Source organism: Myxine glutinosa, chromosome 8 (genome assembly GCF_964187855.1).
Source record: "Myxine glutinosa chromosome 8, kmMyxGlut1.1, whole genome shotgun sequence".
NCBI lineage: Eukaryota > Metazoa > Chordata > Myxini > Myxiniformes > Myxinidae > Myxine > Myxine glutinosa.
In genome coordinates, this window is record NC_136268.1 from 95,863,480 (window position 1) to 95,890,974 (window position 27,495).

At 47.3% G+C, this 27,495-nt stretch overlaps 1 protein-coding gene across 4 annotated transcripts in view; it reads right to left on the reverse strand.

The window, feature by feature from the left end:
• Window positions 1-27,495, reverse strand: part of HMCN1 (hemicentin 1) — a 451,947-nt gene that overhangs the window by 122,729 nt on the left and 301,723 nt on the right. For all 4 annotated transcript variants that reach the window (XR_013624351.1, XM_078783554.1, XM_078783553.1 and 1 more), the window contains 10 exons: window positions 21,464-21,620; window positions 20,962-21,083; window positions 13,452-13,616; window positions 12,051-12,158; window positions 10,881-11,018; window positions 9,911-10,045; window positions 5,383-5,652; window positions 4,776-4,966; window positions 3,180-3,393; window positions 2,851-2,979 (listed from right to left, as the gene is read on the reverse strand). Coding sequence is in view for 3 of the 4 variants with exons in the window: in XM_078783554.1 (XP_078639680.1) it covers window positions 2,851-2,979; window positions 3,180-3,393; window positions 4,776-4,966; window positions 5,383-5,652; window positions 9,911-10,045; window positions 10,881-11,018; window positions 12,051-12,158; window positions 13,452-13,616; window positions 20,962-21,083; window positions 21,464-21,620 (1,629 nt within the window). In the remaining variant the exon portion in view is untranslated. The remainder of the gene's footprint in view (window positions 1-2,850; window positions 2,980-3,179; window positions 3,394-4,775; window positions 4,967-5,382; window positions 5,653-9,910; window positions 10,046-10,880; window positions 11,019-12,050; window positions 12,159-13,451; window positions 13,617-20,961; window positions 21,084-21,463; window positions 21,621-27,495) is intronic.

Below are 27,495 nucleotides of genomic sequence, written 5' to 3' on the forward strand. Positions count from 1 at the left end.
TTTACCACTATGGAATGTCACATGCCCTATTTACCAATAATATAATCAACCATTCAACATCTTTGATGGATTTGGCAATGGGTCCAGGTAAGAGGGAAAATAGGGAGAAGGGAGGTTACTTCACTATCTCTTAAATATTCAGTGAACCCTCCTGTTCTCTCATCTGGCCTTGCAAGTAATTTTTACCATGCACACAGAGTTACACTGAGCTCTATTTTCCCCTCTTTCCCTCTTTTTTCTCCTGATTTTTGTTTGGAAAGTGATTACTCCTTTGTATTTTGCATTATTTTCACTTTTACCTCCACCACCGAAAGTGGACAAAGTTAATGTTTTCACCCCTGTCCAGCCGTGAGAAGGGTATCTCAAAAAGTTGTAGACAATTCCGGACGAAACTTGCTGGACAGATTGGGTGTGCGACACAGACGATTGATTCAATTTTGGTGAAGATCCGAATACGTTCGAATTTTTTTTATTTCCAAGTGATTGTTCACCATTGAGTGAATGGGCCAAAAAATGATAAAAACAGTGCATTCAGAAAGTATTCAGACCCCTTCACTTTTTTCACATTTTGTTATGTTGCAGCCTTATGCTGAAATCGTTTAAATTCATTTTTTCCTTCCTCAATCTACACTCAATATCCCATAATGACAAAGAGAAAACAGGATTTTAGAAAGTTTTGCAGATTTATTAAAAAGAAAAAACTGAAACATCACATTGACATAAGTATTCAGACCCTTTTCTATGACACTTGAAATTTAGCTCAGGTGCCTCCCATTTCTCTTGATCATCTTTGAGATGTTTTTACACCTTGATTGGAGCCCACCTGTGGTAAATTCAATTGATTGGACATGATTTGAAAAGGCACACACCTGTCTATATGAGGTCTCACAGCTGACAATGCATATCAGAGCAAAAACCAAGCCATGAAGTCAAAGAAACTGCCTGCAGGGCTCAGAGACTGGATTGTGTCGAGGCACAGATCTGGGGAAGCCCACAAAATTTTTTTTTGCTGCATTGAAGGTTCCCAAGAGCACAGTGGCCTCCATAATTCTTAAATGGAAGAAGTTTGGAACAACCAGGACTCTTCCTAGAGCTGGCCGCCCGGCCAAACTGAGCAATCGGAGGAGAAGGGCCTTGGTAAGAGAGGTGACTGCAACACTCCACCGATCTAGGCTTTATGGCAGAGTGGCGAGAGAACTTGCATTTAAGAATTATGGAGGCCACTGTGCTCTTGGGAACCTTCAATGCAGCAGAAAATTTTTTGTCGGCTTCCCCAGATCTGTGCCTCGACACAATCCTGTCTCTGAGCTCTGCAGGCAGTTTATTCGACCTCATGGCTTGGTTTTTGCTCTGATCTGCATTGTCAGCTGTGAGACCTTAGACAGGTGTGTGCCTTTCCAAAACATGTCCAATCAATTGAATTTACCACAGGTGGACTCCAATCAAGGTGTAGAAACATCTCAAAGATGATCAAGAGAAATAGGAGGCACCTGAGCTAAATTTCAAGTGTCAGAGCATAGGGTCTGAATACTTATGTCAATGTGATATTTCAGTTTTTCTTTTTAATAAATTTGCAAAACTTTCTAAAATCCTGTTTTCTCTTTGTCATTATGGGGTATTGAGTGTAGATTGATGGGGGAAAAATGAATTTAAACGATTTCAGCATAAGGCTGCAACAAAACAAAATGTGAAAAAGTGAAGGGGTCGGAATACTTTCTGAATGCACTGCAGCATGATATTCCAGAAGGTTGTGGATGACTTATGACAAAACTTTGTGCATGAGTTGATGAGGTGACAAGATCAAGCCGATTCGATTTTGGTGCAGGTCCAAATCCAGATCTGGCCTATCAGTGGGATACAAAACGAAACTGTTCAGCCTGGCAGAGTCCGCCGAGTGTCGTGCTTGTTACCTTAGGTTGTCACAGTTCTTGCAGTTTGGAGAAGCCATTTTGTGTGTTCTACTTTAAATAGCTGTTACAAGCCATGTTTTGTAATTAATTTCATTGTTTGTCTTTTTATTGTTAACACCATATAACTTATACGAGCATCTTTTCTTGTAAATAAATAAATAAAAAGAATAAAATCTGGTGCACTTATCCAGATATGAAATAAATCACTGGGATGTCAATCCAGTGTCCTTATCACTTGGTCACGTGGCCTTTTTCACATGACAAAGTGAACTGTGTCAAGCAGTCCTGAATCTCACTGTGCATGAAACAAGATGATCGATACTCAAAATATGGAGGAGAGGTAAAATGATGGAAACAATATGATGTTGGTGGTAAAAATTTTGAAACTTGTGTTATACAGGTGGAATGTGTACTGCTGTGCAAAAGGGTCACACTGTACCAAATAAAAGGAAGTAGAAGCTTTCAATTCGTAACCTACTCTCAAATTACCAATGTAACACTCAAACTCCCCCACTCCCTTCAATCCCACTCCTCCCTCCAGGTCTTTAAAACAGCTGTTCACCACTATCTCTTATCTTCCCCCATCCAAAACCTTGATCTTTTCTACCCCCGCTAATTCACCCAAGATCCACTTTTTTGAAATTCCAACTTCTTTTCTGGAAGTAGTAGCAGTGTCCATGTGTCTTATTCCTCTCCCCCCCCCCCCCCCCCCCCAAGCCCTCTCTCTCCCACAGATCTCTCGATGTCCCTGCTTTCAAATGTTGTGTTTGTGTCCTTCCCCCCCTCTCCCCATCTTGTCTACCGCTCTCCTTATTATGTTTTATGTGTCGGTTTGACTTTTTGTGTGATTAATGTTAGCTCTTTCACGAGCCTCGATCTTGTATACAAAAAAAAAAAAAAAATTCATAAGCAAACAGTATGTGGAGGTAAAAATGCTAACCTTTTACATCAACCACACTGTGGGCCTCCACCCTTCCAGCTGCATTCTCAGCTATGCACGTGTAACCTCCCGCATGGCCGAGCCTCGTGTGCTCAATTATGAGCTTGCTGTATCCATCTTCCCCAATCACTGCAATGAATACATCATCGCGAGTTAAATCCAGAACTATAGCATTTTAAAAGTTCACCTGTCTGAAAAGTGCACCACTGCACCTGAGTAATTAATGCCTATCATATCACATAAAGGAAAGTGGTAAAATGTAAAAGAGAAAGTTTTCAAGCTCAATGAATAAAGAAAAGCAAAAGAGGATGCAGCGACGGTGGACCGACCTGGCAGTAGCTTCTGATTGTGTTTCCAGGACAAGTGGGGCTTCGGCACACCAATGGCGAGACAAGTGAGCACGAGGTTCTGCCCAGTCGTAACAGATAGATTACCCGGCTGCTCAATGAATGCAGGTGCAACGACAACGTCCAGGTGGAACCGGCGCTCCACGACGCCTGCTCCATTGGCAGCAAAACAGGTGTATGTACCTGCATCGGACGTCTGAGGGATTTGCATTTCGTACTGGCACATTTATGGTTGAGTGCTTGATTCTTCTGTTAATAATAAAAATAGACGCCATTTCTGAAAAGTAACAAACTATATCAAACGATATTTCTGAAAAACAAAACCATGTCAGCTGAGCTCTCCAAAGGTGTGGATACAGAAACAAGAAAGTCTGACCTGAAATGTCCTTTTAAAACTACATGACAAATATAAACAGTCGGATTGAAAATTTTGAATTATTTTTCCAAATAAATAATGTTTTGTTTTATATACAACATCTAGGTTCATGGAAGAGTGAGGAAACAAGGGTAAAGGGGCAAGGAACTGACAATGGGGTCACCGTTGGAGGTAACAAGCAAGGTATGAGTAAAGAGGACAGGAAGAAACACATTCACCTGCAAGTAAGGATTATAGGGGGTAGATAGGGTTAATGTTGGTAGGAAATTTCAAAGGTAGGGATTGGGGATGATGTGACATTGTACTGCACCACTTGCTTGAAGCCCTGAAGGGAAGAGTGATATTGAATCACCTCAGTAAGGAGGTTCCACAAACGGGAAAGAAGAGGAAGAAAAGAGATGTTTCTCCAACAATAGCCTTTGAATGTACGTCAGACCAGTATCCTCACCTTAGTCAATAGCAAGGACAACATTAAATGTTTAACATTGCAATACATCAATGTTAAAAAAAAAACGATAATTGATTCTTAGTTTTAATGTTTTAAATGAATCTCTAATGAACAATGAGATAAAATGTCATAGCCCCTGGGATTTTAGTAATTTTCCTATATAGAGTTAAAGGCCGCCAGTCGGCCATCTTTGGTTGGATTACAAAACAAAATCTTCTGCATATGTATACTCTCATGCATTGTCTTTGTGCCATGTTTGAACAAAACTGGACCATGCATTTCTGAGAAATGGTTGGGAACACGGTTAAGTAACAAGATGGCCGCCAGTCGGCCATCTTGGATCTGATCCTGAAAGAAAATGACGTGCACATGTAAGCTATCATTCGATATCTGTCTACCCAGTTTCAACAAGATCGGACAATGCAAGTCCGAGAAATGGTTGAGGACGTGTTCAACATCGGTTTTTTTTACAACGAAAATGGCTGCCAGTCGGCCATCTTTGATCACATCACGAAACAAAATGATGTTCATATGTATATGATCATGTATTGTCTTTGTGCCAACTATGTACAAAATCGGTCCATACATGTACGAGATATGGTTGCGGAAGCACGCACGCACAGATGGACGAGACCCAATCCATAAGTCCCCGTTTCGGACCGAGTCCATTTACAGCAATGTGTGTCCTGCTCATTATCTACACACCACCAGTTTAAAATACCATGTTCGTCATGCCGCTGGCCTCAAACCCTACCTGTGCTTCATCAATGATGAGTTCCCCTGTCGTGAGGGTCGTGAAACGTCCAGACGTGCCTGGAATGGTGCCGTCAGGTCGATGCCAAGATACAGAAGCAGGTGGCCAGCCATCAGTCGCACAACTCAACTCCACTGATTCACCCTCTGTCACTAGCACTTTAACTGGAGATTCCTGTGCAGTAGGAGGAACTGCGGGGAGAAATAAATGTTTGGGAATGATCAGCTGAGCAGATGATAAAATGCTTTCATACTCATATTACATACAGATAACGAATCAAAGGAGCAATCAATCTCCCAATGTCAAAAATATCGATTTGTTTGGACTTTGTGGAATATAGTGCAACTTTAATACTCTGCCTATATTTTTATTTAAACCTGCAACTTGAAACTAACCATTCAGGAGTTTTACCAATCGCACTACCTGGTGTCGAGATGATATAGTATTGGCAATATTTGAGAGGAAATGAAATATCTGTAAAAAATTGTATATATTCTTTGCATAAAACCCAATCTGAGATGTAACAAGAGACCTTGATAAGATGGAGTAAACCCAGTGAGTGTTAGTCTTTGAAGGAGGGAGCACGAAGGCAAAGATCCAGCCTCACCCAAAAGGACGAGCTCCGTGTGTTTGCGAACGATGCCAACATCATTATTGGCAGTGCACGTGTAAACACCCGCATCGCCGTTCACCGAAGGAGCCACCTGCAGCGCGCCAGATGTGAGCACCCAAATTCTTGACGTCTCCGGCAGTGCGTTGCCATCTTTCTGCCAGGTCACCGTCGGCCGCGGACGTCCATGGGATTCACACGGCAGCAACACGGCCTGATTGAGCACGACTTCAACAGTGCTCTTATGGGCGTTTATTTTCGGTGGAACTGCATGGGCATCGTGAAGAACATGCAGAAATAAGTTAAGATGTGGAATTTCCGAATGGGAACAGTTTTGGCACCTGTAATATACACAAATGTAAAACAGGCAAACAGTGTAGTTGATGATTCAAGCCACGGAGTGGATTGCGTGCAAGAAATGTACGAATTATACCCAGTTTACCGATTGCAGTTTAATGTGAATTGCCTTAATACCTTTTCATGTGCTTAAATAACACAAAATGTAAGCTCATAACCAAGCATAAACGAGCCAGTGTTATGACTTGCTTGTGAACATACATCATTATTCTATGAATATATATATATATACACTACCGGTCAAAAGTTTTAGAACACCTCAATTTTTCCAGTTTTTATTGAAATGTATGCAGTTCAATCTCCAGTGAATAACCTGAAATGGTACAAAGGTAAGCAGTAAACTGCTCGAGGTTAAAAAAAATGTTTAGGTCAGTAAAACGGGAAAATAATGTAAATTGCACAGTTATATTGTAAAAAAAAAAAAGACCTTCTTCAGGGAACAAGTAATGGGTTAACAACTTACAGATGTTTGCAGCAATGTAAGTAAATTAAGCCTTGAAAGGTGATGCAAACAATTCCTACAGGTGTCCCAACCTCTGCTGATTACTTGTTTACAAACCCCCTGTCTGTATAAAAGCAGTATTGGAACAGACTATTACACCCTCTGAAGCATTACTTGGACAATATTGCACTGCAGGAAGTAGTGCTTTGGAAACTGGAGGAAGAAGGTCTTATGGACCGATGAATCAAAATTTGAAATCTTTGGTTCATCACGCAGGGTTTTTGTACGCCGTCGAGTTGGCGAAAGGATAGTTCCTCCGTGTGTGACACCAACTGTTTAACATGGAGGAGGAAGCGTGATGGTCTGGGGCTCTTTTGCTGGATCCAGAGTTGGCGACTTGCAAAGAGTGACTGGCACCCTGAACCAAAAGGGCAACCACAGCATTTTGCAGCGCCATGCAATACCCTCTGGTATACGCCTAGTTGGTCAGGGGTTCATCCTACAGCAAGATAACGACCCTAAACACACCTCCAGGCGATGTCAAAACTACCTTCGACGAAAAGAACAAGATGGTAGGCTTCAAATCATGGAATTGCCAGCACAGTCTCCAGACTTAAACCCCATCGAGCTGGTTTGGGATGAACTGGACAGAAGGGTGAAAGCAAAGCAACCGACAAGTGCAACACATTTGTGGGAACTTCTGCAACAGTGTTGGGAAGAACTTCCCGAACAATAGTTGATTTCCATTGTAGAAAGAATGCCACGAGTGTGTTCGGCGGTTATATCTGCAAAAGGTGACGACTTTGCTGAGTCAAAAATTTAAATTAAATTTTGTTAAACAAAATTATTCTATGATTTCTTTTTTATCTACATATATACATCAATATATATCAATATATATATATATACGTATATATATATATCAATATATATATATATCAATATATATGTGTATATATATATTTATATATATATATTATCTACTATATAAGAGAGATGTCTGTTTGTCTGTCAGTGTCGTCATTTTTCTCAGAGTTGGCTGAACGGATCTTCGTCAAACTTTCAGAGGTTCATCAGTGAGTGCCTGGGAGTTTTAGGAAGAAAAAAAATTATGAAAAAAAAAAGATGGTTTTTTTGGAGTTAAAAAAAAAAAAAAAAAAAAAAATCGCTCGATAGTGCCGAAGCCTTTTAAAATTAATGACACTTATATACAAGTACACATTCGCATAAATAAATACAAAACAATCACCAGACATTTGAATACAAATAAATCAAACAAGTCCAGAAGTGTACGAAGTTGGTAGTACGGCTTCTTCTTCTGCCTCATCGGCATCCCAGTTAACTCAGAAACGTGATGAACGCCACATTCATCCATCAGCATATAAATGAACACCCTTCCTCTCCTGCCTCACCCCCCACCCTCCCCCATCCCCTCCTCTCCCCCCTTCCCCTTCCCTTCCCCCTCCCCTCCCCTTTCCCCCTTCCTCCTCCCCCTCCCCTCCCCTTCCTCCCCCTCCTCAGAACATTAGCAGATATCAAACTCGTGTTTGTCCCAAAGGTTATTGTGTTTTGCCTTTTGTGCCAAGGGTATCCCAAAGGATTGGCAGAGTTTTAAAATTGGCAGGTGTGAGGGTAAGTTACAAACCTATATTCACCATGAAACAGGCACTTATGCATGTCAAGGATAAGCTTCCCAGGAATGACCGGGCAGGGGTGGTATACAGGGTTCCCTGTGTTTGTGGGGCTGAATATATTGGTAAGACAGGGAGAACATTACGACAATGTGTCAATGAGCATCGCAAGGCCTTTGAGTGCAACTATCCAAAGAGATCTGCCATTGCCAAACATGGTCTGAAGGCTGGCCATGTTCCCCTATGGGATAATGCCAGACTTTTGGGTGCAACCCCCAGCAAACGAAGAAGGAGGATTTTGGAGGCTTGGCATGTGGAGGAGTCTGTTGTGTCTCTCACAGAGGAGGTGCTTGACTTACCACTCGTGTTTGTCCTTCTCATGCAGAAACGTACCAGAGAAACTGCGTCACCAAGCATATAAGTTATTACCTTGTAGTGGGGCGGCTTAGCCCAAATATTCAAAAGAATTGTGCATTTTGTGATACAAGCACCAAATTTGGCACAAATGTACATTAATATGTTGCGAACATTTTCAGATATTGGGCCACTTGAAATTCCGTAATTTTCTTTTTCAAATTTTTTCAAATTTCGTAATTTCAAATTTTTCGGGTGACACCGTCACAATATCGGTCTTCGAGGCCGGCCGATAGGCAAAGTGTGACCGGAAGGGACGAGGTTCTCCTGACCACGTGGCCCTCGATCTGGGAAGCGAGAGGCGTTCCATTAGTGGACACGCCCCTCACGCCCGACTTTTGGGCGGCCCCGGCAGGCCGTTTGTTTTGACGTTCCGTGACAGGCCCCGCACCCCCACCTCCGGGCCGACCGGAAGCTTGTGCTGAGTACATCATACCTGAACAACTCAGTGAGGCAGAACACAGCAGTGCACACCAGGGTGACCCCTTCAGTGCATAAACCAATTAACCTGTCTACTGCAGGGCATATAGAAATGAAGTTATTTTCTGCATATAATAATAATATAAGTTCAGTTCTATATAACAATTTCTGTTATCACCACTACCATTACAACTACCACTACTACAAGCTTTGTCTGGAATTTTGTGGACTAACAGACAAACAGACATACAGACAAGCTGGGATCAAAACTTTACCTCCTTCCACCATTGAGTGTAGAGGTAAACATCATGGAAATTATATCATGCCCTAGATTTAATTCATGCTTACCCGTGTATTTGCTTCACTGGTTCACAAGGTCTTTTGCATACATGTAATTCAGACTCTCGTCTTCATTGCTGACCACACAATGTTCGCAACATATTAATGTACATTTGTGCCAAATTTGGTGCTTGTATCACAAAATGCACAATTCTTTTGAATATTTGGGCTAAGCCGCCCCACTATATCGGCCGGCCTCGAAGACCGAAATTGTGACGGTGTCACCCGAAAAATTTGAAATTACGAAATTTGAAAAAATTTGAAAAAAAAAATTACGGAATTTCAAGTGGCCCAATATCTGAAAATGTTCGCAACATATTAATGTACATTTGTGCCAAATTTGGTGCTTGTATCACAAAATGCACAACAGGTTTGCTATGCTGCTACACTATTGGTTGATGTCACTTGGGTATATATTCTTACTTTAAGTTTGCGATATATCCGTTTAGCTTAATTCGTTTAAGTTACCACCATCACTTGAAGCAATTAATCATAGTTGTTTGTTTTTTTCATCGATTTATTTGAATTATGCTACGTTATGTTTGATTCAACATGTGATTTAACGGTTGTTTTGATGTAACATCCCAATGTATGGTTTCAGTTGGTTCAACGGTTTTTGTTTTTGATTTACGGTTTAAATTTGAATGGCACGAGTTGTTCCAGAATGGCATTGATTGGTGGTTTCGGGGTCCCCACCCCCCCCCCCCCCTTTTCCCTTATATAAGGGAGGGTATAGAGTTGTTTTGCTTTACTCTTGAGAAAGGTCAGTGGATGCACGTTTATCCGTGTTGCTGATCGAAGCGTCGAGTAGTTGTTTATTTGCTCATTAAAGGTTGGAGAACTCAAAATGGATTCATTTGATATATATATATATATATACACACACATGTATATACATGGAACCTTCTCTGTGTACCCTCACCGAGCACTCTCAGTTTCACTTTAGCCAAGGCAGTGCCCGCGCTGTTCTGTGCCACACACATGTACGTGCCACTGTGAGCCTCAGATGCTACATCGATGTGTAATTCTCCATTGGGAAGTAGAGAAAAGAGTTCATCTGTGGGGAGGGCGAGGAGGGTGAAAGGGGAGGGAGAGTGAGGAGGTGGAGGGGGAGGGGGAGAGGTGAAGAGAGGAGGGTGAAGGGACAGAGGAGTGTATGAATGAGGTGGAGGTGGTAAGAATGAAGAGATGGGGCAGGAGGGAGCAAGGGGGAAGGGTAGAGATGGTGGAGAGAGAGAGAGAGAGAGATAGAGAGAGATAGAGAGAGAGATAGAGAGAGACAGAGAGAGACAGAGAGAGACAGAGAGAGACAGAGAGAGATAGAGAGAGATAGAGAGAGATAGAGAGAGATAGAGAGAGATAGAGAGAGATAGAGAGAGAGGGAGAGGGAGAGAGAGGGAGAGAGGGAGAGAGGGAGATAGATAGAGAGGGAGAGGAAGAGAGATAGAGAGATAGAGAGATAGAGAGATAGAGAAATAGATGAAGAGAAAGAAGAAACACAGCATATCATTCCTTCGTAAATCTACTACGATAACATGATTCAACTACATTCCTTTTTTTGTATTGTATGGTTTTCATAATATGTGAAGATCATGAAGGAGATTGTATATTTATTATAATGACATTAGCAGATATAACAGTGCTTTAACTTGATCTGCACGGACATTAGGAGACAATGTACAAATGATCACACAATGTTATCTGAACCTGAGATCCAATCATCATGATGGAGGGTTTTGTACACAAACACCAAACAGACCAAACCTGTCAATCTCCTAATGCAATGCTTTACAAAGTAGTTATTTAATGAGATAACCGTCTCTTCCTGCTATTTAGTAACAACAGACAACTAGTTCACGTCCATAAAGAGGACACCACAAAACCATTCTTACTGGATTCCTGGATCCTGTGGCCTTCTCTCTGCCAGTTCAATGTGGGTTCAGGTCGACCAAAGGCCTTGCAGGGAAGGGAGATAGTGTCACCTTGTAAGACATCCACAGTATGTGGAAAAGGATGGATAACAGGTGAATCTGGGGTGGTGTGACAGTGCATTAACCGTTAATAAATGCTTACGTGATTTGTGCGGCATGCATGAATGTAACGTATCATTTTATGTGTTGGCAAAATATCGAGGGTGCAGAAAGGTAACATAACACCTTTCATCTTTTTTATTCCAATTATGCAAATTTGAAGAGTATATAGTTGTCTTTGAAGAGTAAACCCTGGTGTTGGGCTAGCGGCTAGGGTGCCAGCTTAGGATCCTGGGTTCGAATCCCGGTCGATCGCTGAATTAACGCCAGGGGGGTTGACGCAGCCTGTCATCCTTCCGAGGTCGGCAAATTGAGTACCAGTTCACTGGTAATTCCCTGCTTGTCGTAAAAGGTGACAAAAAGGGTTGGCGGCAGGAAGGGCATCCGGCTGTAAAACATTGCTTCAAAAAGGGGACCGAAAAACAACAACCACGGTCCCCGAAAAAGGCCAACCCCCGCTTGCGGGGAAAAAATGGCCTCTAAAGGTGGTTTTTTTTTTTAAATGCAAATTTGAAGAGTGAAACCAGCATGGTGATGCAATGTCGTTGATTGGTTTCAGCAAAAAAAAAAGAAGGTGTGTTGCTGTCTTTTCTCACTGTCATTTGGGTAGTGGTTCATGGTACTATCCTAGCTGTGAAGGTTCCTCTTCTCTCATGTCTGAGTTCTCACTAAGCTGCCCAACCCACCAACCTCACACTGTATCGAACCAAAGAAATGCTTGCCTCTTTTACAGTTATTCTTCATCTAATCATCTTCTTTTATACCCATAACTATTTACCCAGGTAAAAAAAAAGTACTTACTTCAGTGTTTTCTTGATTTACTTTCACCAGGGCATGCACATACATGTTCTAGCATGGCTATTATGATGTTGAACGGGAACAGGTCAGGCTCATGTCGATCACACACGAGCATTGAAGCCAAAGTTGTCTTTTTGTGATTAATGTTAGTTCTTACACGAGCCTCGATCTTGTATACAAATAAATAAATAAATAAATAAATAAATAAAAGTGATCTATTCTTGAGATTCATACCTTGCACTTCCAAGGTCACGTGCCTCTGAGCAACCCCAACTAGATTGCTGGCCATGCAAGTGTACCTGCCAGCATCCTGTGCTTGCACTGCCTCAATGTCAATGCTTCCTGAAAAACAAAGGAAATATTTTGATACAAACATTAAATGCACAAAGATTACTTTTATTTAAAGGAAATATTTGACAGAAAAAAACCTCTAACTTTAAAAAAAAAAAACTTTTTAAAAACCAGAAGAATAATCATCAACTTTATGTGACACGGTACTGTGTCCAAATGCTGCATCACCTTGACGGTTACCCAAGGATTTGTGAAAATGCACCTGCGCTTCAAATACACCCATGAGCATTACAATAATTTACCAAATGTCCGTCTGTCTGTGTCTCTGTCTGTTCGAAGGTACCGTAAAAACTGCTGAAACGATCGCAAAGATATTTTGGGTGGATAATCCTGGGATCTCCAGGAGTAAGATAGGCTATTTAGTTTTCCCAATTTCAGCTTTAGTCTCCAGCATTCTCAGGTTTGGACTCCCGCATAACATTCACGTTCGCATAACATTCATTGTTCTCATTGTGACGATGTTGCTTTCCCGGGTGCCGCGCGATCGGTGCAGCCGTTTGTGCGGCACCCTGGAAAGCAACATGTCTCCATCGATCGCTAACAGATCGCTGTCTCCATCGATCTTGTCAAGGCCGTAACAGCTATCGGCTCAAAATCCTTTTAACTGTTGATTTGGTACAGTTACACGTATCGGGAGTACATACGATATAGCAATCGTGAACACGATTATCGATCACGATTCACGATCATCACGATCATAGTGTATCGATCACGATTTGAAACACAATGGAATAATATTTACCGATATCAACAGTGATGTGGCTTTTATTGAAATTCTACAAATACTGTTTAGATTTTGATGATTTGCGTGTGGTATGATTCAGCGGATGTTTATATGAATCATTTAAAATAAAAAAAAACCTTCAATTTCTGATATTTTGCCTTTTCATTCGAGCCTCCCAATTGAAGCCCCGCCCATAGGGCGGGTACCGTTGCTAGTGTTATCAAATTTAAATTGTCTCAAATTATATGGCCATTTTTTCCGAAATAAAAACCTACTGTGGCCACGTTTATCACAAATATCCCTATTACTCTCAATAAGAAACCACCATCTGGCATGCCTCCTAGATGTGGCAAATTGTACTAATGGGTCAACTTAACAAAATAACAACCAACAAGAATTACTTCTTCAGGCCTTTACATCTCAGTGATTTTGATAGGCACAATATGACAGTTTGTCAATGAGAGGAACAGGATGATTGATAGTAAAAGTGTTATCCAAAGAGGAGGAAAAGTCTGGATATGCTGGGAGTAGATAACTAAAATGTCCTTATATGAACTTGCCAGAGGGTATAATTTTGTAGTTGTCGCCTTTCATTGGAAGGGTGCTGCCATCTTTACTCCAGGTGAGCTCTGGGAATGGCAGGCCGAATACTTGGCAAGGTAGCAGTAGTCGAGACATCTTGGTGACCACAAAGTTGGATGTCTCATCTTCTATCATTGGTGCTACTGCAAGGTAAAAAGAAAAGTCTTTTTTTTATATCACTTATACCCAAAATCTCTTCAACCCAAAACGATTTCACTGACAATCCCATGAAGTCACACACTTGGTTCTTCTTTAAACACATGTTGAGCCTTCAACAATGATATTGTTATGAATTTGGTAATGCAACATCTAGAGCTAGGTAGATCTGAATAGGTAGGTATTCGGCTGTCGTGACAGGGACTCTACATGTAATAAGTTCTTGATGTTTAGGCGTTTGTCGGGGTAAGATGTATGATTGTGGATCTACCTGGAGGTCCGAGTGTTAAATAGTGAGGGATTAAAGGTAACGCCCCTGTGAGTATCACCTAGTAATCAAACCTTTGTCCTTTATGGCACTGCAAACCACATAAACATTAGTTAGGTCCTTAGCGCAACATTAAATAATCCCCTTTCCCTGACAAGGACTTCGTATTAAATTGACAGGAAACCAGGTCAAAAACACCACCACAATTGGCCGCCACCGTGTACACCTCCAAAGGCCTACAAACCTGGCCGGCACGTGTTATGCCAGGACCGCAGGGTCGCGTAACGGGGGAGATGTCAGGAGTCGCGGGAGGCTTTGATTGGCTGAGGAGTGCGCAATGTGACGTCATCGGCCACCAATATAGGCGACGGTCGGACGCCATTTCAGCAGTTGAGTTGAGTTCGTGGCAGGCACTGGGAGACGCAGGCAGGCACCAGAGAGTTGAGCGGTGGTGGAGAGTTGGAGAGGACACGCCATTCCAGTCGCAGTTCGAGTGCAGTTCGGGTTGTAGGGAGTCGCAGGAGACACACGAGAGCACACCCAGTTGGCACTGAGCAGTTCGTTGGCACTTGGCTGCCAGCACTCCCGCGTCGTCGAGTCGAGTGGAGTTGAAAGGAGTCCTTCCTGTCCCTGGTCAAGTGGAGCCGCTGGCCTGCGTCGGACGCGTGGTGCTTGGAGCGAGGGGCCTCGTGGTGTGCGATCGGGCCGGAAGGAGCGGTGCTGGACACCAACAATACAAGACGACAAAGACAGATAAGCCCGATCTCCGCGTATATTTTGAACGACGGGACGTGTTATTTTCGTGATTAATCTCCCTCGTTTGTGTTTGCTGTCAGTCGTGTGGGGACGTCCCGATTTAGGTTTATTAGAATTATTAGATTTACCGGCGGGCTTTTTCACTGGCTTTACTTTTCCTAATAAACCCTTATATTACTTTTTGTACATAATATCTGAACGCAGTTTTCCTGGGTGTTTGATTTTAATAGATAAGGTTGCGGAGCCTTCGCTGCGCCCCGCCATTCCGCGCGTTGGTGTTGAACTTGAGTCCGCCATTGAGTGTTCGCCTCGGGAGTTAAAGTCTCGCAAATCGGTCATCCGTAACTGTGGTGTTAATCACGGTTACGCGACAAGTGGTGTCAGGAGTGGGATTTGAACCCGTCGGACAAATTTTTTTGTCCGCGGCGAGACATCGACACGGTCGGACAAATTTTTTTGTCCGCGGGGCGACATCGACACGGTCGGGCGTACATTGCGCCCGACGTTCGAACGCAAAATTGTTATAGGCGAGGCGGAGAAATTTAGTAATCAATTGGGCATACGGAGCGCGATATCGCGTCTTCGTCAAATTTAAATTGTGTTACTGGAATTATTAAAATAAATACGCGCGCGGGAAACAATCTTCCGGAAAGCGGATGTCGGAAATTGACGAGATGGAAGTACGCAGCGAGGCCTCCGTCAGCGTCGGGAGTGAGCCGGAAATGGGGGATAAGGAGGATAGCGTTGGAACTTTCCCCGCCGCTGGGACGGCCCCGATAGATCTCCAGACCATAGTAAATTTAATAAATGCTCAGAGGGCCGAGGGTGAGCGAAACCTTGCAGAAATTCGGGGAGACATGAGGGCTCAGAGTGAGCGATTGGAGAACCAAATGGGGGTAATGAGGGACGAAGCGAGGGCTCGGAGTGAAAAATTGGGGGTAATGAGGGACGAAGCGAGGGCTCGGAGTGAAAAATTGGGGGCAAGGAGGGACGAAGCGAGGGCTCGGAGTGAAAAATTGGGAATCGGGAGAGTGCAAAACCAAATTACGGACAGACTGGGGAAATTTGAGGGTAAAGTAGAAACTCAATTGGGGGCACAGGAGAAGCCAAAGGTGGCAAAAATTGAATCGGAACGGGGGGAAGCTAGATTGGGAACAGGAGAGAGTACGGCCCATGCAGATGTGCATGTTGCTCACGAGCAGGGAATTGCACCGGGAATGGCAAAATTGGGAATTGCACAGGGAATGGCAATTGAAGTAAATGGGGAGACTGCAGGTGCAGAGGTGGACGGGGAATGTCCACAGGTGGATGGGGAATGTGTACAGGTAGATGGGGAAGGCCTGCAGGTAAACGTGGAGTGTCCACAGGTGAGCGGGGAAGGAAATTTGGAATGTGAGAGTTGTAATGGGGAATGTTTCCCACATTCTGGCCTGGTTGTTTATCGGGACCGTGTGGATGTCACAACACCCCAACCGGGGGATGAATTTGGAATTGTGCAGCACCAGGGCGGTGGTGCGGAGCAAGAGGGGGTAGAGTTTTTGGGGGTCCGTGCAATGGAGCCGGACCAGGTATTTATTGGGGATACTGATCAAAGCCTGGCGGGGCCAGGAATGATTTGTAATGATGAGGATGATTTGATCCAGCGGCTGGAGACCTGTGACAGTCCCATGGAGGTAGAGCTTGTTCAGGCCCAAAGGAGTCTGGGGGAAGAGGTGAGTTGGTCCGAGGAGGTGGTTGGAATGACCGAGGGGACGCTCACTGTACACTGCTATTTGGAAACAGAGGCTCCAAAATTGGACAACCAGTTGGGGGAGTGTGTTGGCTCCGGGCTGGATTTGGATCTTGGAGGATCGGGAGATAGAGCTTCTGGAGATTTGGTCCCTGTAGGGAATTTGGATCAACTGCAGGGAGGGGCAGAACAACCGGTGGTAGAGGTTGTTCCCTGCAGCTGCGGTTTGGCAGTGGGAATGAAAATTTGTAAAATAAAATTACAATGGGAAATTGATTTGGAGCAGCCATGGTTGGGATTGGTCCCCGGGCTGCGGGATCTGGACATGGAGAGGTCATGGGTGATGGCCTCGGGCAAAAGTTGCCCCTTTCAAAATTTGGGTATGCCGGCCAGCTGGGGGGCTGTGATGGCGAGATTTGGACGTGGGGTCCAGCCTTGGGTGTCGAGGTACGACCTGGGTCCCACGGGGGGTCTGGTGGAGTGTGGCGTCCCTTGTCCGTCGGGGCGCCGTCCGAGCTGGTGGCTCGGGCCGGCAGGGTCACCGGACCCTGGTGGGGGTTAAGACCTCCAGAGGGGTCCGAGGTGGTTTCTCAAGCCTGGGTTGGCATTTATTGAGGACCACTAGGGGGAGGTGTTGTGGGTCGCGCTTTGGTGGTGGCACTGTGGATGGCCAACTTGGGACTGATGTGGTGACCACCCGGGCATGCGGCCTGGCATTCTCCTCCAGGGACTTTGGGACAACTGGCATGTGATGACCTGCCATGCCGTGTTGGTCGATGGACGCGGGTCAAACCGAATGGACAGGGATGGAGATAGCCTGCCGGACAACCATTGGGGCATCTGTGGAACGTGATGGTGTGAGTGACCTTCCACAGATGCTCCGTTGTGATTTATGGACTCTCGGGTTGGGAAGAGAGCCATGGGGATGTGAATCGGGAGATGTGTAACGCGCCGAGCATATGGGCCATGCTCGGCTGGCATGTGTATGGCAAAGCATCCTTCTTTGGTGAGGTGAGTGAAATGTGACAAATGGTTGGCATGGGTAATCTGTGGGTTAGATGGAAATTTAAGGGTGGATTTTGAAATGCCATGGTGGACACTGTATAGTGACGCCATTATTGATCCAGGTGTGTAGACCAAAGTGTTGGAGGCTGTGATGAAATTAATAGGGTAGCAAGACACAGCTTTCAACTGGTTGCGGGGGCAACTGTGCTGATATTTGGGACGCGGGATGATGGGGATGTAGTTGTGTAGCCTGAGGGTCAACGTGGTGCTGTGCGTGTCCGAGGTGTGTGGACCATGTCTTCTGGGTGGGTCTCCTGGTGGAGCATGGCTGTTGACTGGACCTTGGTGTGGTCAAGTGTGGGTGAGCACTGGGGGGCTGCAGTTCTGTAGTCGGACTGGGGGATGATGGGGAGGTGCAGGGGACGTGGCTGTAGGGATGCCACGCACTGCGACCGTGCCCCCCAGGGCCGAGGTTGTGTGTGCGGTAGTGTGTGTTGTGGCAGCAAGTGCTCACCACATTGGCCAGCTGGGGCTGCTGCAGCTGTGTTCCTCGCAGGGGGGCCGAAGGATGGATGGTGGGTCGCACCCTTATGGACACTCATGGGCCATGTTGGCGTTTTGACTGCTCACCTTGTCCCGGTGACCCTTGCACGGTAGAGGTGCAGAGCTGTCGTGGCCACAGGTAGTTGTGTAGTGATGATCACCGTTGGATGCGGATCCACATACCTGCCAGTGTAGTGGGGACAAAAGAGAAATTTGGAAGTATTTGGTAGGCCCAATGTGAAATTTTGGGATTGTGAAGGGTGGATGACGCTCTTGGACCTGACCAACCTGCAACTACCTGCACTTGAGGTGAGTGTTTTGAGGAGTACTGTCCCAGGCTTCAGGATTTGCTTTGGGAAATTGGGGACATGTAATTTGGAGTTGGGAGGTGAGAGCGAGTGATGACATGGCCGGTGAGGGGATGGAATGGGAGCCACAGTGTCTTGTGGGTGGCGTATGTTTTTGTATTGTGGTTACGTGTTTTGATGTGGTCGTGAGAGTGGAACCTGGAGAGTGTGTGATGATTATTGGAGATAATGAGGGGTGATAATTGTGCTTTTGGAAATGTGCTTTTGGGAAGATGTGATGGTTTAAATGTGAACTGGGGGAATTTCACATGTAGCAGGCCATGGCAAGCCTTGTAACACCTTTTACACCATCTATGGAATTGTACTGAATTGTGCTGAGTTGTGTGGAGAATTGAATGGCAGTGGGGGAGGAAGTGTGTTTTGGGGTCTTGTGGGTGGGGAAGGTGTGTGTGTCCGCAGGTACAGAGCAAGCTCTGAGGAGCGATGCCTGCGGGCCCCCCTCTGCGGCAATTACCCCTGGCAGCCGGTGGTAACTGGAAATTGGAGCTCGTCGGTGGAGGGTCTGGTTGGGCGCCGCGGGGTGAGGAAGTCCCCCGGTGACCCGTGTTGCTGCGTGAAAGCAGGAGGCAAAGGAGCCTGGTGTGTGTGGAGACCCTCACCGGCGAGGTAACGGCGGAAAGGGGCTGTTGGGCTGTCACGGGGCCAAGAGGTAAAGGGGGGGGGGGGGGGCAATGAATTTGTAAGTCGGTTGACTTGTTTTTGGGACTGCGGGCACCACAGCCTGATGCGCCCCCACCATCTTTTGTGCGGTACCTCCCCGCTGCCTAGTTGAGGAATGCACACACACGTGAATGACATCAATGCCATGGTCCTGCAGGGGGTGTATTGGGAATAAGTGCTTTGTTGATTTTTGAAATGCCTTGATGACCTATGGAATGAGAATGAGTGGTTAAGGGGTCTGTGTTGCATGAATGTGGGCGAAATCCACCGAGCCGTGTCACTCACCTGTAACATCTGGACAGGGCCCGTGGAAATTTAGGGGGGATGCATTGGGGATGGCCCCGCAGGTAAGGTTGAGTCTTGTGGCATCCACCGGGGGACGCGGTCTGTAGACCGGGGTATGTACAAAGGTTAGAGTTTTGAGTTTTGGAAAGATGGTTAAGTTTTGTGGTTAAGTTAGTGTTGTGTGTTGTTGTTTCCTCCCTCCACAGGAACAACGAAGAAGATGTACATACTTGCATGATGGTTAAGGGGTTCAGCATGTTAAGGAAGTGTAGGTAGGTAGTCCGACTCACTTCCCACAGCCCTTCCTGATTTATTTCATAGGTTAATTAAGTGTGTGACAGTAAGTGTTAAGGCTGGAATGGTAGCCCTGCGGTGAACCTTGCAGGAGCTACGGTTCCAGGGGGGGGGCTGTGTTATGAATTTGGTAATGCAACATCTAGAGCTAGGTAGATCTGAATAGGTAGGTATTCGGCTGTCGTGACAGGGACTCTACATGTAATAAGTTCTTGATGTTTAGGCGTTTGTCGGGGTAAGATGTATGATTGTGGATCTACCTGGAGGTCCGAGTGTTAAATAGTGAGGGATTAAAGGTAACGCCCCTGTGAGTATCACCTAGTAATCAAACCTTTGTCCTTTATGGCACTGCAAACCACATAAACATTAGTTAGGTCCTTAGCGCAACATTAAATAATCCCCTTTCCCTGACAAGGACTTCGTATTAAATTGACAGGAAACCAGGTCAAAAACACCACCACAATTGGCCGCCACCGTGTACACCTCCAAAGGCCTACAAACCTGGCCGGCACGTGTTATGCCAGGACCGCAGGGTCGCGTAACGGGGGAGATGTCAGGAGTCGCGGGAGGCTTTGATTGGCTGAGGAGTGCGCAATGTGACGTCATCGGCCACCAATATAGGCGACGGTCGGACGCCATTTCAGCAGTTGAGTTGAGTTCGTGGCAGGCACTGGGAGACGCAGGCAGGCACCAGAGAGTTGAGCGGTGGTGGAGAGTTGGAGAGGACACGCCATTCCAGTCGCAGTTCGAGTGCAGTTCGGGTTGTAGGGAGTCGCAGGAGACACACGAGAGCACACCCAGTTGGCACTGAGCAGTTCGTTGGCACTTGGCTGCCAGCACTCCCGCGTCGTCGAGTCGAGTGGAGTTGAAAGGAGTCCTTCCTGTCCCTGGTCAAGTGGAGCCGCTGGCCTGCGTCGGACGCGTGGTGCTTGGAGCGAGGGGCCTCGTGGTGTGCGATCGGGCCGGAAGGAGCGGTGCTGGACACCAACAATACAAGACGACAAAGACAGATAAGCCCGATCTCCGCGTATATTTTGAACGACGGGACGTGTTATTTTCGTGATTAATCTCCCTCGTTTGTGTTTGCTGTCAGTCGTGTGGGGACGTCCCGATTTAGGTTTATTAGAATTATTAGATTTACCGGCGGGCTTTTTCACTGGCTTTACTTTTCCTAATAAACCCTTATATTACTTTTTGTACATAATATCTGAACGCAGTTTTCCTGGGTGTTTGATTTTAATAGATAAGGTTGCGGAGCCTTCGCTGCGCCCCGCCATTCCGCGCGTTGGTGTTGAACTTGAGTCCGCCATTGAGTGTTCGCCTCGGGAGTTAAAGTCTCGCAAATCGGTCATCCGTAACTGTGGTGTTAATCACGGTTACGCGACAATATAAATAAGATAAATTTGTATTGATCATTTTCCTACCATGGACTGCCAAGTGGATCTCACGATGAGCTTCTCCTGCATCATTGCGAGCTGTGCACTTGTACAGGGCGGCATCATCAATTGCAGTAGAAATGATCATTAGCGAACCAGAAGACAACTTCCTGCAACCACCAAGAGAAACCAACCGAGCAAATAACAGATTCACTCAGATTTTACTTTTTATTACAATTCCCTAAGACTTATGGAGGAGCTTTAACATGCGTCATATGTGAGACAACAACATTAGGATCTAACTACTCTTATGTGAATTACAAGGACATTAATAAATGAAAAACAAATAATCACAATATATGGGATTTGACCTGAGCATCTAAATATTATGAGCTCCTCCATATTTGAACCCAGGATCGCAATGCTATAAACTCCATGGGATTTGAACCGAGCGTCCCAGCATTATGAGCTCTATCGGAGCGATAAACAACCTGAGCTCCATTGGCTTTACAAATTGTTGAGTGCAAACACTTTTTTGATCTGATCTGACCTATAAATATTCTGCTCTGGCCCTGTATCGAGAGGCTCGTCGACTTTCTTCCAGGTAACGGAGGGTTTGGGAATACCCGTTGCCTCACAGGGTAGAATGGCCTTTGTGTTCAACATGGATGTGACATTTGTATCTCCTGGGGAGATGGAGACGGCCACTGCAAAAACAAATAAAATATTTTAAGTAATAATAATGTTAATAATCGCAACAAGTTAATACATACTTCAATCATGAAGCATAACTTAACATCTTACAACGAAACACTTGCTATTAAAGAAGATAAATATTCAGTTCCTTGTTTGACAATATGGGACTTTGAAAATGACATCTGAATGCAAAGAGGCCTTCTGCACATGCGCTGTGTGTGCGTTTTCAGGATTCACTGCCCCGAACCTAATCAGAGCCATAATTGTTGTGTTCCTGTATGCAAATGAGACTCACAAAAATATAGGAAATACGACAAATATCTGTGGATGAGAGATGTCGTGTTCCTGCCATTTTTACAGTCAGGGAAGGCTGCTTAGTACATCTAGCTCTAATGTAAATATAGCCGACACAAGCTTTGTGTACTTTCGTGTCAGGAAGATGTCCTTGGTCGAAGAGTTAGTGACCATTACTTTGTTGAATTGTTGGTAATGATGGTAATGATACATTCTTTCCAAATGAAGACGCACATTAAATAATTCACCAAGCATTGGACATGCTGCTTCCACTATCCTAACAATGCATGAAGGCCCTTAATGTCAGACATGAGATCGGGGCCGTCTCTCTGGGCACATCTCATGCTTTTGATACAGTCTGGCAAACTCATAAAGCCTTGCTCTCCAAACTCTGCCGATGGCATCCAAGGCAAACTCCACACATGCCTTATTCACTTCCTGGACTTTCATAGCCAAGTGTGGCACAAACAGAATCCTTTCGTCTCCTCTGCCTGTAAAGGCTGGAGGTCCGTCCCAAAGACAGTGTTTTGGGTCCAGTCCTATTCCTAATATTCATCAATGATCTATCTGACTCAGGAAAATCTCCATTATGTGTTTGCTGATGATGCCAGCCTCTGCTGGGACATCCGCCATCCTTCAGATGGGCAGGCAGCAGCCTCTTCCTTCTCTGCAGTCCTTGACAAATTCACAAGCTGGTGAAACTCTTGGAATATGTCTTTCAATTCTGACAAATATCACACTCTGATACCACATTGAGGACAACCCACATTGAGGATGGAGGTCCTAAATGCCAAACAGGAAATCAGAGCTGTGTCCCTTGACATATATCGCGCCTTCGATATGGTCTGGCACCCCACCCTGCTCACCAAACCCATCCTCCTATGGTATCCATGGATATCTCCACGCATGGCTTTCAGACTTCCTCTCTAGTCGCAGTCAACGTGTGGCCCTGAATGGAATTCTCTCATCTCCCCTTCCTGTTCAGGCTGGAGTTCCTCAAGGCAGTGTTCTGGGCCCTGTGATTTTTCTGGTCTTCATTAATGATCTCTCCGACTCTCTGGAAAATCCTCTCTATCTCTTTGTTGACGATTCCGCTCTCTGCCGCTCCATATCTCAACCCTCAGATCGGCAGGCAGCAGCCTCTTCACTCTCTGCAGATCTGGACAATATCACAGACTGGGCAAACAAGTGGAACATGTCTTTCAATCCTGACAAATCTCACACTCTCACTACGTCTCTCCGAAAAGACCATCTGGACAACCCTCCCATCTACTTTCTGAACAATCCTCTTGAAGAATTTCTGTCACTCAAGCTTTTGGGTCTCACTATCTGCCATGATCTTTCCTGGGAAATCCACATTTCCAAGCTGGCCTCCAACGCCAGTATCCGACTGGGCATCCTCCGTCGTGCGAAGTCCTTTCTGGGTACTTCTGAGTTCCTCATCACATATAAGGCTTTTACCCGCAGCTCAATGGAATACTGCTCTCCCCTCTGGGCTGGTGCTCCTGCCTCACACCTAACTCGGCTTCAAGCGGTTGAAACCAAAGCATTCAGAATCATTGGTATCTCCCACGATGAAGCTGATTCTGAGGGCCTTTCTCTCTCACCGCAAGCAGGTTGGTGGTATTTCTGTCTTCTACCGCCTCCTCTACAGCCTTGCTCCCCCTGCTCTGTCTGTGCTCGTCCCCCAAATATTCCTGCAGGACGCACAAGATCTGCCAGCAACCCTCTTCTGGTGAAACTGCCGAAATCAAGACTCTCTGCTCACCTTCACTCCTTCATTCCTTTTTTCTCCCACCTCTGGAACAAAGTCCCACACTCTCTTCAATCCCTCTCCTCCCTCCAGGTCTTCAAAACAGCTGTTCACCACACTCTCTTATCTTCCCCCATCCAAACGTTTGATCTTTTCTACCCCTGTTAAAACACCCCAAATCCACCTCTTTCAATCCCCAACTTCTTTCCTGAAATTCCTAGTAGTGTTCATTTGCTTTATACCGTGTACCCCTCCCTCCTCCCCCAGCCCTCCCCCTTCGACAGATCTACAGATGTCCCTATCTCTGCTGTTGATGTGCTTGTATGCTTCCCTCTCTCCCCCTCTTGTCTCCCGCTCCATTCATTGTATGTTGTATGTGTCTGTGCATGTTTTCATGTTCAATGTGTTAGCTCTTACACGAGCCTAGATTCTGTATCCCAAAAAATAAATAATAATAACTCTCACTCACTCTGTCTCCAAAAGGCCTGTATGGCAAACCCTCCCATCTACATTGTTAACAATCCTCTTGAGGATGTCCTTCCTTGGCACACCTGAACTCCTCTCCACCTACAAGGCCATCACATGCAGATTTATACAGTACTGCTCTCCCCCTTGACTGGCGCCTCTGCCTCACACTTTGCACAGCTTGATGCCGTGGAAACCAAGGCCTGAAGGCTTAAATATTAAAGATTACTGGATTCTCCCACAATGAAGCAAATTATATCTGCCTATCACTTTCCCATCGCAGACAAGTCGGTGGTCATCCCATTTTCTACCGCCTCCTTTCTGGTCTTGCACCCTCTGCTTTTCCCATGATCTGCCCCCTCCCCAGGTTTCTTCAGGACGCATGCGGTTCACCAGCAACCCTCTTCTGGTGGAATCCCCAAAGTCCAGAATCACTTCTCACCTCCACTCATTATTTCCTCTTTTTTTTTCCTCCACCCGTGGACCCAACTTCCACATTCTCTTCAATCTCATTCTTCCCTTCAGGTCTTAAAACCAGCAGTTCACCACCATCTGAGATCATCCTCTATCCAAAACCATGCTCTTTTCTACCCCATAAACCCACCTCCTTCCAAACCCCAAAGCCCACCTCCTTCCAAATTTCTAGTTTTTCCCTCCTAAGACTTTACTTCTGCAGATATCTTTTTCACCCCATGTGTCTTCCCCTAAACCCCTCAATCCTCCCCACATCCCCTATTTATCCAAGTCTCCTTTTATTTTGTCCTTCATCCCTGCTGTTGGTGCCCCCTTTTCTCGACCGTTCCTCTTGTTCTGTTGCGGCCTGATCCGTTCTCTGTTCTAGCTCTTCCATGGGCCTTGACCTTGTATACAAAAAAAACAAAGATTAAAAAAGCCTGCCATGTTCACAAGAGGCACTCCCACGAGGTTCAAAGTCCACTCATTGGCAGCGAAGCTGGTGAGGGTTGAGGGTTTGGGTAGCAAACACCCCTTACACAGTTCTTCAGGCCTTGCACCCAAACAAAGACAGCAGGTGGAATTGTAATCTTGTGGTGCTGCGCACACACGACTCGATTGCCAGAGAGGTAGGCCACAACACGTTGGTATAACAGAGTCTTTATTCCAAGCTCGCACTTCAGCACCGCGCGGGCTCGAGCTTAGAGCCCGCACATATATCCCGAGGCCACGCCTAGTCCCCGGGCGTGGCCGATCGTCGATAGGCGGGGCATGCCTTACAGTTCCCCGCCTGGACGTTCACGCCACCTGCTGGTGCGCTGAATTCTTGTCCCTTGTGTCCGCCACACGCGCCCCCCCAGAATTCCCGCGCACCTGAAGGGTGAGTTTGCGGGGAAGCCGGATGACCCAGCCGAAACGCCCCCTGGCGATGGGCGCCGGGCTGGGGGGTGGCGGGACGGCGGGGCTGGGGGGTGCCGGGGGTCCGACCGCCGGGGGGCGGCCTCGACACGGAGGCAGAGCTGCTTGCGGCGGGTGGTCCGGATCGAGGTAGGCCGGCTTGAGGCGGTCCACGGAGATGCGATCCGGGGCAACGCCGATGTCGATGGTGAAATACTTCTCCCCGGTCTCCAGCACGTGGAAGGGCCCATCGTACGGGGGCCGTAGCGGTGCCCGGTGGGTGTCGTGCCGGACGAAGACGTACTTCGCCGTGCGAAGCTCCGGGGCGACGTGGGAAGGCGGGCAACCGTGGTGTGCCGTCGGCACCGGGGCGAACCTCGGGGCGGCCTCTTGAAGGGCGGAGCGCTGTTGCACCGCGGACCAAGGAGCCGTGGAGTCGGGGATAAATTCACCCGGTACCCGCAGTGGTTGCCCGAAGACCAGCTCCGCCGAGGACGCGCGCAGGTCGTCCTTGGGCGCCGTCCTGAGGCCCAGCAGGACCCAGGGGAGTCTGTCGACCCAGCCACCGTCGTGGAGGCTGGCCCGGAGCGCGGCCTTCATTGAGCGATGAAAGCGCTCGCACAGGCCATTGGCCTGGGGATGGTAGGCCGTGGTGCGGTGTAGTTTCACCCCGAGTCCTTGCGCCACCATGGCCCAGAGCTCCGAGGTGAACTGGGGGCCGCGGTCGGACGAGATGTCCGAGGGGGCACCGAACCGGGCAACCCAAGTGGCAATGAAGGCTTGCGCCACATCAGCTGCAGACGTCGCCACCAATAGGACGGCCTCCGGCCACCGTGTGGTGCGGTCCACCATGGTGAGGAGGTGGGTGAAACCCCCACGAGGGGGGCAGAGGTCCCACCAAGTTGACGTGCACGTGGTCGAACCGACACTCGGACACTGCAAACGGGGCCAATGGGGCCTGGGTGTGGCGGTGGACCTTTGCGCGCTGGCACGCGAGGCGCGTCCTGGCCCAGTCGCGGACGTCCTTCCGGAGGCCATGCCAGACGAACTTCGCCGCGACGAGCTTCTGGGATGCCTTCGTGCCAGGGTGGGACAGGCCATGGATGGCGTCGAAAACTGGGCGCCGCCAGCCAGCGGGCACGAAGGGGCGAGGCCGGCTGAGGGAGACGTCGCATAGGAGGGCCGCGCCCGCGGCGTCGAACGGCACCTCGGTGACGCGGAGGCCCGTGACGGCGGTCCGCAAGGCCTGGACGCCGGGGTCGGCGGTCTGGTCCTCTGCCATCCGGGTATAGTCGACCCCGAGGTGGACCGCGTGCACGACGGACCGGGAAAGGCAATCCGCCACCGGGTTGTCTTCACCCGCCAAGTGACGGATGTCCGTCATGTACTCGGACACGGCAGAGAGGTGACGCTGCTGCCGTGCCGACCATGGCTCGGCGACCTTGGCCATCGAGAACACAAGGGGCTTGTGGTCGACGAAAGCCGTGAACGGGAGGCCCTCCAGCAGATGGCGGAAGTGTCGGACCGCCAGGTGGAGCCCGAGCAGCTCCCGGTCGAAGGTGCTATAGCGGCGTTCGTGCGGGCGAAGCTGCCGGCTAAAAAACGCCAGCGGTTGCCAAGCACCACGCACCCACTGCTCGTGCACCGCGCCCACCGCGTAGTCCGACACGTCGGTGGTGAGGGCGATCTGTGCATCGGGCGCCGGGTGCGCCAGCATGGTGGCGTCGGCCAGGGCCAGCTTTGCGCCCGCAAACGCCGCGGCCATCGGCTCCGACCAGGCGATGTCACCTTTGCCCGGCTTGCCCCGGAGGGCCTCGTGCAAGGGGCGGAGGAGCTGGGCGACGTGGGGCACGAAGCGGTGGTAAAAATTTACCATGCCCAGGAACTCCTGGAGCCCCCTGATCGTGCGGAGCCACGTGAAATCCCTGACCGCCTCCACCTTGGCCGGTAAAGGGACGGCCCCGTGCCTGGTGATGCGGTGCCCCAAGAAGTCGATGGTGGCGACGCCGAAACGGCACTTGGCG